At 37.8% G+C, this 18,857-nt stretch overlaps 1 protein-coding gene across 1 annotated transcript in view; it reads left to right on the top strand.

The window, feature by feature from the left end:
* The first annotated feature begins 453 nt into the window (after window positions 1–453).
* The window catches only part of LOC121967876 (PTI1-like tyrosine-protein kinase At3g15890), a 32,125-nt gene continuing 13,721 nt past the window's right edge, over window positions 454–18,857 (top strand). The window contains exons 1-3 of the mRNA XM_042518413.1: window positions 454–588; window positions 675–819; window positions 958–1,220. Of these exons, the coding sequence (XP_042374347.1) occupies window positions 533–588; window positions 675–819; window positions 958–1,220 (464 nt within the window). The 5' untranslated portion in view covers window positions 454–532. The remainder of the gene's footprint in view (window positions 589–674; window positions 820–957; window positions 1,221–18,857) is intronic.

The raw sequence follows: 18,857 nt of genomic DNA, 5'->3' as shown, positions 1-18,857 counted from the left end.
GGGGGTAGAGTTGAATTAATTCCAACTTGAGTAGATTGAATTAATTAATTAATTAATTAATGATCTCAACTATTTCAATTATTTACTGGCCAACAAAATACCTAATTGGCTAATCATAATTAAACACGAGAAAACTTTGGACCATTCATTAATCAAACCATCTATATCTATTAGTTCATTTAGTAATAAAATTAGGTGTAAAATAACTTTGAATTAACGTGTAGAAGAAATGATCAGAATAAAATAACTTGCCATTTTTTTTCGTTCCCTTTCAGCGTAAAAAACTCTCACCATGTGGATCTGAAAAACGACAAATGGAGGTGTGAAATTAGTGGTGGAATCTTCGCCGCAGAAGATCCTTCGCCGCCATTGACTTCTCATAATTTATATTATATATATATATATATATATATATATATATATAATATATATATTCACTTTCCGTCTCCTGCATTCCTAACTTAGCTTCTATTCCCTTCATCGTCTTTATTCACTTTCCACTCCGCCAGTACATTAAATTACATTATCAATAATGATTCAGAGATGCATCCTCTGTTTCTCTCCGGAGAAGCAGGAAACAGGACAGAGGTAACTAACGTATTATATTTATCGATATATATGTTTCAACAATTTCAATTAACTCAAAATTAAGCAAAGAAATTTGTGTCTAATAGGTCGAGGAAGAAACATGATTATCCATGGGAAATCTACTCCTTGAGGGACCTGATGCTTGCGACCAGAAACTTCCACGAGGAGAACAAGCTCGGAGAGGGTGGTTTCGGCGCAGTTTACCGGGGAGTAACTCATAAAGGAGAAGAGGCGACTACTTTAAATCTAATTTTCTTTCATATATAGTTTCCCATTAATTTTTATCTGTTGTTGTGTGTATTTATGTATGTGTTTTGGGAGGGATTAATTATATTAATTTATATATGGATTGACTGTTTTATGTATTAGATTGCCGTGAAGAGGCTGAAGTCGATGACGGCGAAGGCGGAGATGGAGTTCGCGGTGGAGGTGGAGGTGTTGGGGAGGGTGCGGCACAAGAACCTGTTGAGTTTAAGGGGGTTCCACGCCGGCGGTGAGGAGAGGTTGATCGTGTATGATTATATGCCCAACCATAGTCTGCTCTGCCACCTGCACGGGGGCCGTTCCGGCGAGCTCCTGTTGGATTGGCCTAGGAGGATGCACATCGCCATTGGAGCCGCCGAAGGACTTGCGTGAGTATCTTCCAAAACATGCTCTCAATTCTTTTTATTTTATTTTATTTTTTTATTTTGCACAAAGACCAATTTTCTCTCTCTCTCTCTTACTTTATTTCTAAAATTAATATTCAAGAATTAAATTCTTTTCTTTTCTAAGTATTTAATGGTGTATACTTGGTCTTTAATTTAGGAAGAAAATTTATAAAGCAGATCTGATTAGAATTTCCATTAATTAGAGTTTATTCAAGAACTTGATGAATTTCCAATGATGAATAGTATTTATTAAAAATTATTTTTTAAAAAAGGTTTTTAAAAACTCCTTAATATTGACCAATACCTTGAATATTAGTTGGCACACTCACTTAGAGCATATTTGATCAATTATCCTTGCGGATGTAGTTGAGTTCATAAATGTAAGATTCAAATTTCATAGGATCCATTCTCTTAGGAAATAAAATTTTCTCATCTAAGAGGCCAGTTGATTTATTTCCTTTTCACAAGATATTGAGGCGAGTAATGGAGGGGGTGCCTAGGATGAGACAAAAAAATTCACATACCTACACAATGAAATGTTATTGTCCATTTTGAACCTAACTGCTCGTAGATTTATTTTTGGATTCAACCCAAAAGGTCTTGAGATCTTTTCATATATTTTTAATGTAAGACTTTGATTATATTCTCAATAATCATCTCCTCAAATGAAAAATTATCATTACTCTTATGGTTCAGGCCTGATCATTCCACATAGTATCTAGTCTGGACTATGACTCTAATAACACTTATTAGGATCAAAAGAATTCATATATTTTTACAATAGTATACTATTTACATATCCACAATAGAATCTTATTCAAAATATCTCCACAATAGAGGGGGTGCCTAGGATGAGATAAAAAAAATTTACATATTTCCACAATAGAATATTATTGTCTATTTTGAACCTAACTGCTCATAGATTTATTTTTGGATTCAACTCAAAAGGCCTTGGAATTTTTTCATATATTTTCAATGTAAGATTTTGATTATATTCCAACAATCATCTCTTCAAACGAAAAACCATCATTACTCTTGTGATCATCACTCCTCATAGTATCTAGTATGGACCATGATGTCCCCGCGGCCATAGTGTCATGGTAGGACATCCAGGTTATCTCCCAGGCACCCGTAGTTCGAACCTTAGCTACGACGTATTTGCAGGAATTTTTCTTCTAAATGGGGGGGTGTAATCAAAGGATGTTGAGCTTCTGGGCTGGCTACTAAGTGCGCTTCCCGATTTACCTTGGTGGCCGGTGAGAAACTTCCGTGGGGCCGGACCAATCACCCCAGGCTCGACGTTACTCAGTCTGATTAATCATTTTTTTAATATAGACTATGACTCTAATATCACTTATTAGAATCAAAAGAATTCATATGTTTTTAACAATAGTATACTATTATCTATTTTGGACTAACCCTTTATGGATTTGTTTTTAAATTCTATCGAAATCCTTAATTTTTTTATATATATTTCTAATATAGAACTTTAACTGTATTCCCAATTAAATTTTCTAATAATAAATTGGTAGTTCCTTTCTAATTAAACCTTGGAACTTGACATCAGTCAATATGGAGTATAACGTGGCTTCTATAAGTATTAGATAAGTATTAGACTCTCTAAGTAACTTATTTCTTAATAGATACACTATTTACATTGCAAATTTATTCTCCCAGATTACTCTCCAAATAACTTCTAACTTTGATATTTCTTTAAGACATCACTTCAATAGTCACTAGATTTTCCATGACTTTATACTTTGAACAAACCATTAACTTTACATGAATCTAAGTGATCACCTGTACTCAAGTAACTATAAGGGACTAACCATCTTTTTTGTTTTTTTTTTTAAATGTTTCACAACCTGTTTAAGTCAGCAAAGAAAACAAATAATAGAAGTCAAAAAAGGTAAAAATAGTGTAACTTCTACCTTCTTTTCATTTGAAACTAGTTTGCTCTGTCTCAACCAACGCATTCAAAGACAACATTGCACCTTTGAATTTAGGGAGACTTCTCATCAAGGCATTTGTAAACCACCGCGCTCTCAAGACCAAGAAGCTCTCTAATGAATTATAACTTCAATGAATGTAGGACACCTTTCTGTAGGATCATGTGCTGAGTTGGTATGTGGTGGGATATTTGTCACATGAGGTCGAAACTCAGGGTAGTCGGGGCGTAAATCCCCGGTTCCTATGTAACTCATCCCACCTGCCACATGCTCGCTCAAGATGCTGTGATTTACCTCCCTCGTGATGGTCTTGGGTCGGGTGTGGCGGGGCCGCTGGAGGCGAGTAATTTCGCCTTTTGCCACATGTGTTGCGATTAGAGGTAAATGTCTTTCTTATGTGTTAGTCATTATTCTAAAGGTTAGTAGTCATCCGTGATTTACCTCATCCGTGTTGGTCATGGGACGAATTAGCAGGGGTATTAGAGGTGAGCGTATTCACCTTTTACCATCACGTGTTATGATTAGAGGGGAATGAATAAACACATGTAATTTGTCTTTCATTCGATTTTGTTTTTCTATAATACGTTAGTATGCAATTAATGACAATATTGAAAACTAAACAAACATAAAGCACTAAGTAGGAGAAGACAAATCAATTTATGCGGTGTAAAACACTTGATTCCTACTTCATAGCCTAGGATATGTGGATCACTTTGAGTAAAACTATTATATTTCTCTTCTTTGGACACCATTTTGAAGTGAAGAAATATCTTATAGTCTTATTCTTTTATAACAAATATAAGAAACGACAAAAGTACACATAAAAATTTAATAATACAATATGAATGAAAATTACAAAAATGAAAAAGAATTTGGTTGTTTGCTATTTAATCTCTATAGGGTGCTATCGAGTGCTTTAAGATACAACAACACTCTCCCAAGAACCAAACACAAAAATTATTTTTGAAATTTTCATGAGATCATCCTTTTGTTGACAGGCCATTAGTCAATTGATTGTTGTTGATTAGCTGACTACTCACTAATTAGTAGTTGACTCCTTCGTGACATGTGGCTTGTTTCGTTTGAAATTGGTTCATTAGTCAATTTATTACCTACCATTAGTCGATTGAACTAGATAAACTTTTGATCAAATCCTCTACTATAATTGTTAATTGTGTCATGAATCGACTACTCATTAAACATCAATCAACTGTTATGTACTGGTCAATTATTTAGCCATTTGGCCCCCGAATAAAAAGATTCCATTCATTAGCATTTTAGCCCAAGTCAACTATCAAGTTGACTACTTAATCATTTGACTATTTTCTAGCATCATTCAATTGCTCAAATCTTGAATCTATCCAAATCCTAATTTTATGATTTTGGATTCATCAATTAGTTGCTACTTCTACTCCAATGAACTACCACTCTGACTTCATCCACACGAAGGTTGAGCCCGTACCATGCCAAGAGATCCCATGTCTCTAAGACTTCTTCATTTATTAGTATATGTCGACCTCAACTTATTTGAACTTAAACCATGTTTGATATTGGATTGACTTAAACATATTAGGATTTCCCGTGCATTGAGACTCTTTATCTCTAGGATTTCACTTATTGGCCAATATCCAACCAACCTCAGTCTACCACATATTTACATTGCCCAGACTCATCATCAAGACTTCCACATGTCCAACCTCATTGCTTGAACTTTTACTACCTAGAGTTTATTTATCTAGGACTTCCATACCTACATAGAGTTCATTCCTCCAGGACATCCACACCTTCAACACTTGTCAAACGTCTAGTCATCTGTTGCCTATCTAGACTTCTATATATGTACCTAACTTCTCCGACCGTCAAATATCCTACTTGACACCTCATCTCCATTAATCATCAAATATATTATTAAAATATATTTCTCAAATAACAAAATCATAGACCAAGGTCAACATTGACCAAGTTTGTTAATCTTGACCAGAGATCAATTACACTAATAATTTCTATCTGGTTGATGTTTGATAATATCTTTAGGTTATGTTTATTTATTTGTCCAACTTTCCATGCCCAATGACAAAACTAAAATGAAGATTTATTAACTTAAAATTTTCATTTTCTCCCTTTGACATATATCAAAAACTTCTCTACAAATTTCTTGATTCGTAAGCTAACATTCCAACCAAAATCTAAATAAAGATTTCCTACCTTCTATTCTTCCTGTCTTTGGCAATTTACTTAAAACTCAACCTCGAGTTTATCATATTCTTAACTCTTTTCCTTAATCTAGGAAAGTCTTTTTTCCACTTAAGGAAACATATCTCTCCAAACTATAAGTTAATTAAGTACCCTTAAACAAATTCTTCTACTCAACTTGGGGTCTCTATCTTAGTTATATCACCAATAATTTTCTTTACCAATAGCCTCTCCTAATAGTTTTTCCAAATTTTTTTATCATTAGAAATGTTCATTCAATTTTGTATTTATGAGGTCTAGAGTTCAACCTTCAGCTTTTAAACTCCCTTTAATCTGAGGTCTTTACTTCCTCAACATTTCTCCCTATAATTTTCACTAAAAAACCACTTGAATATTTACTAAGTATATTAGAATGTTATGAACCAATAGGATGAGCTGATGTAAGTTGCAATTGTATCTAAAACTTCATTGTATTTTTCTTATTATGTTAGTCAACTAAAATATATTTCTAGTCAATTACTATTTATCAGTTAATTGAATTATCTAAATTAGTCAGCTACTATAAGATTTTTCTAGTAGTTCAAAATGAAAAATTAGAAATAATTCTATAACTAAGAATTCATGAAAAACATGCCGACATTATTCATATCAAAATTTATTAAGAAAAAAAATTATAAGAAAATATATCTTAATTTTAAAAATTTACACAAAATTACAAACTATTGAAACCTTCAATGTTTTATATTCATTTAATATAAAGGAATCACTCACCTAGAAATACAATATCTATCACGCCCCGGAGGAGTCCCTGTCCGAAGAAATATCGGCAGCATCTCCCATATACGGCGGACAATTTGAAACTTTACTACATCACCATATACCTCAGCCACATGCGGCTGGAATAATAACAATATTAATAAGCAAACAAGCACACTATCCACGCAGTTTATATCAATTTTCAACCTCTAGCTGACACAACCACGCAGTTTAGTAGTAAACAAACATAACAGAAATACGATGACTCGAAAACAACCCTACTCCACTACACCCATAAAGCACAAATCCGACGGAATAAATCCACTCACCTCTTCTGTCGTCTAGGCAGGCATGTAGTAAAACAAATCCGAATGAAAATCATCGACTAAATAAAGCAATCCATACAGGATCTAAAGTATTCAAAACAAAACAAGTTCAAAACATAGTCTAGTACATAAAGCCAAAAGATAAATAAACAGCCTCGTGGCTACAGGGGACTAGCAACTGGAACTCTCTCCTGACAGTATCAACCTGAAATAGCAACGGAGGAGGGTGTGAGTCCAACACTCAGCAGGTACAACTGATATGCGTAATAAAGAACATAACAACTAGCACTAATCATGCGTACAGTCTCCTGACACAAGAAAGGTAAATGCAACTGAGGAATGCAGGAGAAAAGCTGTACTAACCCGGACCAAGGTATAAAGGTAACAGGGTCGTCAAACCGAGGGTGTCATAATCCTGTATGCATGTCAAACATATGCATCCATATAAATGCAGCAAGTAAATTTAGCAAACACAAGCAATAAATGCATCATGCATATGATGCCAATGACATGGTCACCCCTGACGCCAGTCAGCCATCTCACACACAATGGTGAGTCCGAGTGGGTAGGGCTGTGACAACCGTGCACTCTGACATCACTGCCCCTGATGAGTGACCGAGTGGACGGGATGCTGTCGGAGTACACACATACTCCTACCCCAAATCATAAATGGGGGAGCGCAATGCTCTCATCTCCCGGTACACGATGACGGGGAGGAATCTCTGCCGGCTACCACGCTGTGTCACACTATCCATGAGCGGACCAACGGAGCCAAACAAAGTCCAACTGCCTGCCGTCTACCACGCTGCTACACTAAACCAACGGAGCCAAACAGAGCGAAACTGTCTGTCGGCTACCACGCTGAGTCACCAGACCAATGGAGCCAAACAGCAGAACTGCCACACACCTGTCTGATATATCACTAACCCATGAGTGGTGGTGTGTACAGATACATGTAACTGGCAATGTGCTCAATAATAATGGAGCAGACAATCGCACAACATGCAATCATGCAAGATGATGTATGACACTAAACATGGCAATATCATGAACAGCATAACAATAACCATATAAATAAATACAAAGTGTGTACCATAGGGCAATGTATCAAATGGAAGGTACACCGATCAGATAGGGAATCAAATAAACCCTAGGTCCTGAACATAATGTATAATATGGTTGTGTCACTACCTCTAAAGCATGTATGATCAGGTAAATAATAACATGTAGTGCATAATAAGTAAACAAGCAACATGTATCAGATCATGTAGTGATCAACCGAAACAAAAAGAAAACACAATCATTGCTATATGTTAAACACATTATTATGCATATCAAAAGACATAAGTCAAAGTACCGCCTCCAAAAGAAAAGTCCAAACCGGTAGTCGAGATACTCGTCTCGCGTCAAGGTCCTGTAGTAAATCGTACAGTTTAGCTAATTTAATTATAAACAAATAGCTAAACAAATTCCTAATCCATCGACCATCTAGGGTTAGCTTCATTAACCCTAATTATACCATTAGATTAATTCTAAACCTAACCTCAATTCACATGAATCTAAAACATAATCAAATACACTATGATCTACAACTAAGCAAAGGCTTAATCCATAGACCACATCATCTCAATACGTACCAAAATTCCCACTCCTTACCTAAATGCACAGCGGCTGTTGATCTACACCTAGGGATAGTGCCACCGAAAGGAGTAGCCGCTGCTGGAGACCGTTGGTTGCAGACACCGCAAGCTACTGTTGAATTCGCCAAGAAAGAATCAACAGAAATATTCATATCAGATTACAGAAGGAAGAATTTCCTATCTGGTAGGCTGACCACAACCAAACCCAGTGGAGCTAGGGTTCGAATCCGGCAACAAGAGGAAACCTAGGCAAAAGGAAAGAGTTGGCTACCTTCACTAGGGCAGAGACGCAATGGTGGTGCTGATCCTTCTTTCCGGCGAGCTCTTGTGATGATCTGGTCGGCGACGTCAGTGCTAGGGTTTGGACACAGAGGAGGCGGCGGTCAGCAATCGGGCGACGTCGGGTAAAGATGAAGAGAACTGCTGCCGACGCGGCAGAGGAGAATCAGGAGGTTCGTCGGCGACGGTGCGATGAAGAATGGATCGGGTCAGCGTTGGGCAGAGGAGAGGGAGTCGAGATTCGGCCGGCCTAAGGAAGAGGAGGCAGTCGGCGGCACGCTCTTTTGCTGAGGACAAGCGACCGGCGGTGTGCGGCTCGGGTGGCTGGCGGCTAGAGCACAGAATCGGTGAGGAAGAAGATGAGAAGAGGGGAGAAGTGGAGATCGGCTCGGGAGAGGAGAGGGGATGAAGAACCGCCTCGAGCGGTTAGGACTTTGGAGGAGAAGGCGCGGGCAAGGCTCGGGCACACGGCGTCGAAGAGGAAACAGAGGAAAGCAAATAAAGAAAATAAAATAAAAGAAAAATCAAACTTCTCCTCGCTTAAATGGGTAGCCTAAACAGGCTTTTCTGGGGCCCACTTTTATCCCCATAAACTCGTCCATACGAGCTCCGAAAAATTCCCGAAAAATTTCCAAAAATTCCGTAAAATTCCCTTATTATTATTCTCTATTTTCCGGTATTTTACAATACCTATCGAAACTTCTTGAATTTACTAGGTACTTACTAAGTATCCCCCCCCCCCCCCCCCCACCCCCCCAAAAAAAAAACTTTTAAATTACTTTTCTAGTCTTTTTAGAAGCTTTGACTATGGTAGTCATGTAGGATTGAACTCAACGCTAGAGAGGGTGGTGAATAGTATTAAGCATATTTAAAAAGAGCGGATGGTAAAACAATTGAATCAACACAGGGAAAATAAAAATACTTAAATTGATTCAATTAAGTAAAACAAGACAATATAAGTAAGCAATAAAATTAGCTAACAGTTAAGCTTGCAAATAGCTGATCAATCAAACCAAAAGTATAGATACATACAACAGTTGTAAAATATAATTCTTATTTCTAAATTTTTCCTAAGTGGAGAAACCTTACAAGAAAAAAATATAAAAAGGTAAGCATAATATAACAAATATAGCAACACTAAAACAAATAAAGATGTTACTCTATGTGTTGTCAATCAGAAATGAAGTGCAAGTCACAGTGCATGGTAGCACAAAAGGTGAGAGAGCACAAGAGCATGAATATAAGAGAATGTGTAAATGAGAGATTGAATAATTTGTAAGATTTATCTCAAAAATCTTTTGATAGTACCCCTCTAGTCTCCTTGAGTCTTCCCAGTAGCCTAGAGAAGTGTTGATTTGATTGCAATTATTATCCGTTGAATAACATTAACGAAACCCTCAGATTGACTAGACCCCTTTCAGTTATCTAGAGAGGGATCAAATCTGATCTTAACCCAACTCACTCAGATTGCTAATAACGTTATCTCTTGGTTGTTTAGAAGCTGCTCTGATTACCTGTATCCTTTAGTTATTTGACCCAATATGGTCACCTAGACCCTCCAAAATTCCTTCATTGAGAGTTCTCATAGGCTATTCTCTCCCAGACTTCATTCGGTTGCCTGGAACTGTCAAACATGATTCCCTATAGTTGTTATACATAATGAGTGTAATATAGAATTTAAAGTTACTTGCACTTACATTGGGTCTAGATTCTCAGCCTCCAGCTGACTCATCTAGATTGAGGTGTCAAGCCACAACTCCTAACTACTTCCACTTGAACTATTTTGTCAAGCATTCAGTTCCAGCTAACTCCATTAGGACTTAATTCACCTAGCATTGGACTAGAAATTTATCTACCAAGTCTTAATTACTTGGACTTGATTCACTTAGCATTCAACAAAAAATTTATCTGCCAACCCTTAATCACTTGGAGTTGATTTACCTAACATTCAGCTAAGAATTTGTTGCTTGGTCTCTAACCAAGACTCAGCTCATGCCTGACTCCCATCAGGACTTCAGATGGATAGTTCCACTAAGACTTAGTCACAATCTAGTTTGCAACCAAGACTTCAACACTTGTCAAATAATCTGCACCTGCAAACTTGACACAATTGGTTAGATCACAACTAACTTAATTTTAACATTAGTTATATATCAAAACTCTAGGTTAAATGCTGTGCACCCTGTACCAACAATCTATCCCTTTTTGATAGTATGAAAACTAAGTTAAAGTTAGTAAAAATAATAATATATAAGGTTTAAAGTTTATATTCAATGTATAAAAGAAATAAATAGAGTTAGTGCAGTTATATATAAATAAGAATTGAAAAAATAATTTCTCCTTAATTATTGTTCCTCCTTAATCAATAAGGATATTAAAATGATAAAGTTAATAAATAAATTTGAAATAAGATTATCTTTTGTTTTTTTTGTCTCTCCCCATTTTTCATATATCAAAATGAGTTAAAATACAAATAAGACAAATAATAAAGTAATGCATGTATAATCAAGTGTAATATTTTTTCATATATCAAAATGAGTTAAAATACAAATAAGACAAATAATAAAGTAATGCATGTATAATCAAGTGTAATATTGCAAGAATTAAAATAGATAATTTTAGATAAGTTAATAGTAGATGGATTCAAGTCAGACCATAGTGAGATAAGTCAAATAAGTCAAACAATATTCTAAGTCAAAGTGTAATGCAAACCAAACATGGAATAAGTAGTAATGAATAGCATAATCCAAGTCAAACTCAAGTCCAAAAATAAAATAACTCAAATACAAGTCAAATAAATACACCATAAGTCCTAACAGGCGCATCATCATCCATAGAAGAGGGAGGAGGACGAGGTTGTTGGGCTACAAAGTGAGCACGTATTATGCCATGTTGGTTGCTACTTGGAATATCGTACTGGTTCCCCTGTACAAAATTTTTATACAAGTCCCGAACCAATCCTTACAACCTATTGTGTTCTTTGGAAATTAAATTTGGAATCGCAAACAGAACTTAACATTATTGATTCCAAATTCAACTTATCTGTTCTTAGAGGTTTAGACTTGGATCGTAAACGATGCTTAACATTATTAATCCAAATCCACCCATATTACAAATTTGATTAAATATTTATTTCAGAAATTGACTTCCAGGTTAAACATGGTGAGGCACTAGGCCTTCTTGGTTATGGGAGCATCCACCATTTCCTAGACAAACCCTTTTAACGAAATTCAATATTTAATCTCCTTATAGTAACCCTAAGTTTAACCATTAAGAACAATCGAATCACAAGATCGAAAAAACAAAAGAAACACAAAATTGAATCATAAATTCGAAACCTAGAATCGTTAGCCTCTTGTGTTTGGTATTTCAAAATCCATACAAAGAAAATTAGTATGATGCGGAATAAGACAACTAGTTATACCTTTCTCTGTAGCTTATAGACCTTACGATCTGTTGGGATTTTCGGGCGACAAAAATCGCTTTTTCGCGTTGCGGAAATCCCGATTCCCATATCACCGGATCCGTACGAAGTAAAATAAAACAAAATTTTATGAGTACGAGTTTCTTACATCTAGATCTACACTAGAACTACATGGTTGAGAGATTTACCCTTGATGCGAAGCCCTTCGCAATCCCGCTCGTCCAAAGGATCGCCGGATCTCGAGATCGTCAAGTGTACGATCCTCTATGCGTATCCACACGAACAAACTAGGTGGAGAAGACCAAACAAAGGTGTGCTAGCACCTTAGGTGGTTCGGCCAAGGAGGAGGAGAGGGAGAGGAGAATGAGAGGAAGAAGAAGGAATGAATTGGCTTGAATGAAAAATTAACCCATTCATTCAACCATAAGTGGCCGGCCACATTAAGGAGTGTAACCTCCTTTCTCATTTAATGTGGCCATTAAAGAGGAGATTTGTAACCTCCATGAGGTGGCACACACATGTGCTAAACTTAATGATGTGTAACACCATTATTGGCCACTTAATGCCAACTCACAAATGAGATGACATATAGTCAAGTCAAACTTGACTTTTCCTCTTCCTCTCAAGTCAAGTCAAACTTGACATTATAACTCCCATAGTTGATCAAATACAACCATTTGATTCAAACCAATTTAATATAATGGATCTAATTCATTTAATTAAATTGATTCAATGAGTCATAATCTAAATTAGACTCATTGAACACATGAATCAAATTGAGTCCAACTCAATTAGTTCAATTAGGATTACTCTTAATCCAATTTGATTCATCACATGAATCTAATCCTCTTGGTTCATCATATGAACCTAATCTCCATCTAATTGTCCTTTGTATGTGACCCTATAGGTTCTTGTAACGTTAATAATGCTTCTAAACTCATTTAGAAGCATAAGTAATGAGCGGTATCTAGCAATACATCATTACTACCCAAGTTACAAGAATGTTGAGATCCAACATCACCTTGTGACTACTAATTGTGACTCCTCACAAAATATGACAAGTGTCCTTCTATCCTTGACATCTAGATTGATCAATGTGAGGCATAGACCGTGTCATCCTCTAATCAATCTAAATCTTGAACTCCAAGTAGACTCACTCAATCAAATGAGCTCAACATCTCATATTGACTCATTTGGGCATGGCCATGCACTTAGTGGTCTCACTCTATCAAGAATATCGATGTAACTCCCGTCATATAGAAGGGATAGATCTCATCTACATCACTCACATCCCTCCGCATAATTTGTTACATACCCAGTAATCGTCTTTATAGTCCACCCAGTTACGGGTGACGTTTGACGAAATCAAAGTACATAACTCCTTATGTAGGGAACCATGGTGACTTCAGGTCCAAGGACTAGTAGTCATACTAATAGCCACATGAGAAAGTATATGACACTCATATAATGATCCATGATACTTTCTCATGGCGGGTCATTCAGTATACATTCTCTAATGCATACCTATGTGTCAACTTGATATCTCCATATCCATGACTTGTGAGATCAAGTCATCGAGTTGACCTACATGCTAGTCTCGTCACATTAACATTGTCCCTGAATGTTAATACTCGACTAGGAATGATTAAGAGTAGTGTTCCCTATATCATCTCACTATCGATTCAACCAATCGATTGATATAGGTAAGAACCTTCTACTCAAGGACGCTATTATACTTAGTTATTTGGCACTAATACAAGTAAGTATAATAACCAAAAACAAATACTTTTATTTATATATAGAAGAATATGATACAATGAGTCCATACAACAATCATCAAATGATTGGCTCTAGGGCTCTAACTAACAATCTCCCACTAGCACTAGTGTCAATCAGTGTGAGCTTTAAGCCCTAATGACCTAGTGTGACCATCATACTTTCTCTGTGCCAAAGCCGTGGTTAAGGGATCTGTGATGTTAGCCTCTGAGGGTACTCTGCAAATCTTCATATCTCCTCTCTCAATAATCTCTCGAATGAGATGGAAGCGCCGTAGTATGTGTTTGGTCCGCTGGTGTGAGCGAGGTTCCTTAGCATGCGCAATTGCTCCAATGTTGTCACAATAGAGCTCAATAGGGTCAACGATACTAGGAACTACCCCAAGTTCAGTGATGAACTTGCGGATCCAAACTGCCTCCTTTGTTGCTTCTGATGCAGCAATATACTCGGCTTCTATCATAGAATCAGCTACTGTGTCCTGCTTTGAACTCTTCCAGCTCACAGCACCACCATTTATGCAAAACATGAACCCTGACTATGATCGATAATCATCTTGGTCGGTCTGGAAGCTGACATCACTGTAACCCTTTACAGCTAGCTCGTCATCGCCTCCATATATCAAGAAATATTCTTTAGTCCTTCTTAAGTACTTAAGAATATTCTTGACCGCTATCTAGTGACTTTCACCTGGATCTGACTGGTATCTGCTCATCATGCTCAAAAGCATACGAGACATCAGGATGAATACATAGCATGGTGTACATGATAGATCCTATGGTTGAGGCATAAGGGGTCTGATCCATGCGGTCACTCTCCTCTCTAGAAGAGGGACATTGAGTCTTCAAAAGACTCACACCATGTGACATCGGCAAAAATCCCTTCTTGGAGTTCTGCATGGCAAACCGAAGGAGTACCTTGTCAATATATGTACTCTGAGTTAGGCCAAGCAACCTCTTAGATCTATCTCTATAGATCTGTATGCCTAGAATGTGGGATGCTTCACTTAAGTCCTTCATTGAGAAACAAGTCCCTAGCCAAGTCTTGACAGACTGTAGCAAAGGGATGTCTTTCCCAATGAGTAGTATGTCATCCACATACAATATGAGTAAGACAACTATGCCCCCTACAACTTTCTTGTAGACACAAGGTTCATCTTCATTCTTGATGAAACCAAACTGTTTGATTGCATCATCGAATCGAAGATTCCAGCTCCGACAAGCTTGCTTTAGTCCATAAATGGACCTATGCAGCTTGCATACTCTGCTAGTATGTTGTGGATCTACAAAACCCTCAGGTTGTGTCATGTACACATCCCCAAGCAGGTTTCCATTCAGAAACATGGTTTTGACATCCATCTGTCATATCTCATAGTCATGGTATGCTGCAATAGCAAGCATGATCCGAATGGACTTAAACATCGCTACTGGAGAAAAAGTTTCATCATAGTCGATACCATGAATTTGCTTGAAACCTTTAGCTACCAAGCGACCCTTATAGATAAGTTCATCCATGTCAGTCTTTCTCTTAAAGACCCACTTACACCCAATGAGTTTTACCCTTTCAGGTGGATCAACCAAAGTCCATACTTGGTTGGTGTACATGGATTCCATCTCGGATCTCATGGCCTCTAGCCATTTCTAGAAATCTGGTCTCATCACAGCTTCCTGATAGGTGGTAGGCTCATCCTCTATGAGTACAATGTCATCATGGTCAGACAAGAGAAATGAGTATCTATCAGGCTGACGACGTACCCTATCAGTTCTGCGAAGAGGTATGTCTACTTGAACTGGTTGTTGTTCCTCAACTCCTTATGGAACAACATCATCCACAACACTTTGTGGTTCCCGTTCAACTTCCATCGAGACTTCAGTGCTATTGTTCGCATCTTGAACTTCTTCAAGATTGAACGTACTCCCACTAGTCTTTCTAGAAACAAAATCTCTTTCTAGAAATACCCCAGTGTTTGTCACAACTACCTTGTGCTGACTGGGAATGTAGAAGTAATATCCCTTAGTTTCCTTGGGATATTCAATGAAATAGCACTTATCAGATTTGGGTCCCAGTTTGTCTGAGACTTGACGTCTAACGTAAGCCTCACAACCCTAAATTCTCATAAAAGACACCTGAGTATATCTCCCAGTCCATATCCTATATGGTGTCTTTATCACGACCTTGGATGGAACTCAGTTGAGTATAAAAGCTGCCGTGTCTAGAGCATAGCCCCAAAGAAATATAGGTAGATCTGTGTGACTCATCATAGACCGTACCATATCTAACAGGGTACGATTCCTCCTTTCAGATACACCATTCCATTGTGGTGTTCCAGAAGGAGTGAGTTGGGATAGGATCCCACACTCAGCTAGATAGTCACGAAACTCATGGCTAAGGTATTCACCACCTCGATCTGATCGAAGTATCTTAATACTCTTGTCAAGCTGGTTTTGTACTTCATTCTTGAATTCTTTGAACTTTTCAAATGATTCAGACTTATGTGTCATCAAGTACACATAACCATATCTACTGAAGTCATCAGTAAATGTAATGAAGTACCTATAACCGCCTCTAGCAGCGACATTGAAAGGGCCACATACATCACTATGTATAAATCCTAACAAGTCAGTCGCTCTCTCACTGTGCCCACTAAAGGGAGTCTTGGTCATCTTGCCCAGTAGGCATGACTCACATATCTCATATGATTCAAAATCAAATGAGTCCAGCAAACCATCTTTATGGAGCTGGGATAAGCGCTTGTCATTTATATGACCTAAGCGACAGTGCCAGAGATAGGTTTGGTTCATGTCATTTGACTTGAACCTCTTGGTACTTATGTTATATATAGAGCTTTCAAGGTCTAGAATGTAGAGTCCGTTCATCAGAGGTGCACTACAATAGAACATATCTTTTAAATAAACATAACAACATTTGTCCTTTATTATAAAAGAGAAACCTTTCTTGTCCAAACAAGAAACTAAAATTATGTTCTTAGTTAAAGCAGGCACATAACAACATTCATCTAATTCTAATACAAGCCCAGAGGACAGAGATAGATGATAAGTTCCTACAGCAATAGCAGCAACCCGTGCTCCATTGCCTACGCGTAGGTCCACCTCGCCCTTCGTCAATGCCCTGCTATTTCTCAGCGCCTGCACATTAGTACAAATGTGAGAAGCACATCCGGTATCTAATACCCATGATGACGAAATAGATAGATTGACTTCTATAACATATATACCTGAAGTGGAAGTCTCACTTCGCTTCTTCTTAAGATCTTCCAGGTACACCTTACAGTTCCTCTTCCAGTGCCCGGTCTGACTGCAGTGGAAGCAGGTAGCATCCTTGGCAACCCCTCCTTTAGGCTTCAGTGCCTTGCCTTTGCCCTTGGCTTGGGACTTTACCTTGCCTTTGGGCTTGCCCTTGCCCTTATGTTTCTAAACCATCAGAACAGAGTTGGGCTTAACCTTCTTAAGGTTGAGCTCAGCAGTTCTTAACATGCTAAGTAGCTCGGACAGTGGCTTGTCAATTTCGTTCATGTTGTAGTTCATGACGAATTGACTGTAGCTATCTGGCAAGGACTGCAAGATCAGGTCAGTGGCCAGCTCTTGGCCAAGTGGGAACCCCAACCTCTATAGGTTTTCTATGTACCCAATCATCTTGAGTACATATGGGCCCACGGGAGTCCCGTCTTGCATCTTGCACTGAAACAGTGCTTTAGAGATCTCGAATCTCTCGTGTCTCGCTTGTCCTTGATAAAGTTGACGAAGATGTTCAATCATATCATAAGCGCTCATTAACTCGTGTTGCTTCTGAAGCTCAGAGTTTATGGTCGCGAGTATAAGACAGGACACATCTAATGCGTCATCTTGATGCTTCTTATAAGCATTTTTGTCAGCTCGCGTGGCATTGGCAGGAGGAGCCTCCGGAATGGGCTGCTCCAGAACGTACATTTTACGTTCTTGGGTAAGAACTATTCTCATATTCCTATACCAGTCTAGAAAATTTGCTCCGTTGAGCTTGTCCTTGTCAAGGGCAGAACGCAGAGAGAAGGTGTTCGTGTTTGACGTCATGGTTATCTACAACAGAAAAATGCAGAAAATAAATAAACATCATATTCTAGTAATCATTTAATTAGGCCTTTTAATTAAATGATGCTCCCACTGAATTCTATAATTCAAGTGAGACAAGATCCACATCATACTACGTCTTGAGTTAGCTTTGGCTAAATCGCCCAAGACTTAGTATGATCGGTAGGTAACAATTTACCAATTACATCTCTATGCAACTTTTGTTTATAGGATCAAGATCCGCATTTATATTAAAACTCGAGTTAGCTTTGGCTAATACGCCCAAGAGTTAATATAAATGTGATTTTAACCTATCTACCAACCATTGGAAAATGCCTATAGTTAAACTCGATCCAATTGAGTTAACTAGTTACTCAATCTAATTGAGTTGCACTCACCCATGCGTTGATAGGCGGGACCAAGATTGTCCCTCCGTACCCTACCAAGATAATATGTGTTGCTCTGCTTTGGCAGATTCAACAACACATGTGATCGAGGTAGTGATAGGTATCACGGTATGGTAGACATTTGACTTGACGCGATTGAGATCTAATCTAATCGATAGGGTGCATCTTGTACACGATTTAGATCTAATCTAATCGTTAAGGCTCTAATTAATTACTATACTAGCATGCATCACATATACACACACAAACAATTAATTAAATTATTTGTGATTAGTCATGGCCCTACTACGATCTTCTCAAGCCAATGAGAAGATCGGATGGTCAACCTAGGGTTAACAACTTCTCAAGCTCCTCCCTTTGACCACCTTGTGTTGCTTGCGCCCTCCTCGTAACTCCGTCTCGAGTGGACCTTCCATCGCTCCAATTTTGTACATTACAATTTTGAAACTCGAGTTACATTCGAGTCTAAACTAATTTACAACAAGAATAAAAGAGAGGCACGACGCGCAGGTCGCGTATCAAGTATACAACACACAACACAAATGACGGTGCGCATGCCGTAATATGAATTACAACATATTTTTTTTAAAAAATCCAATTTGGGTCTTTTGGGCCATGACTATCACAAAATAATACATAATTCTAAATTATGTATTTTCTATAATTTTCTGTAATTTTTACTACAATTTTTATAATTTTTATGAGTAAAATTCCCGGCGGTTCCGTTTAGCCAGTTTTCGGGCGCAATCGCGGAACGAAGCCCCTTGCGGGGTCAGGGGCAGTGCCCCTACCCGTGATATAACCATCG

This window comes from Zingiber officinale, chromosome 1B (genome assembly GCF_018446385.1).
Source record: "Zingiber officinale cultivar Zhangliang chromosome 1B, Zo_v1.1, whole genome shotgun sequence".
Lineage (NCBI taxonomy): Eukaryota > Viridiplantae > Streptophyta > Magnoliopsida > Zingiberales > Zingiberaceae > Zingiber > Zingiber officinale.
Note: the sequence above shows the minus strand (reverse complement) of the source record. Positions and strands in the feature narration are given on the sequence as shown.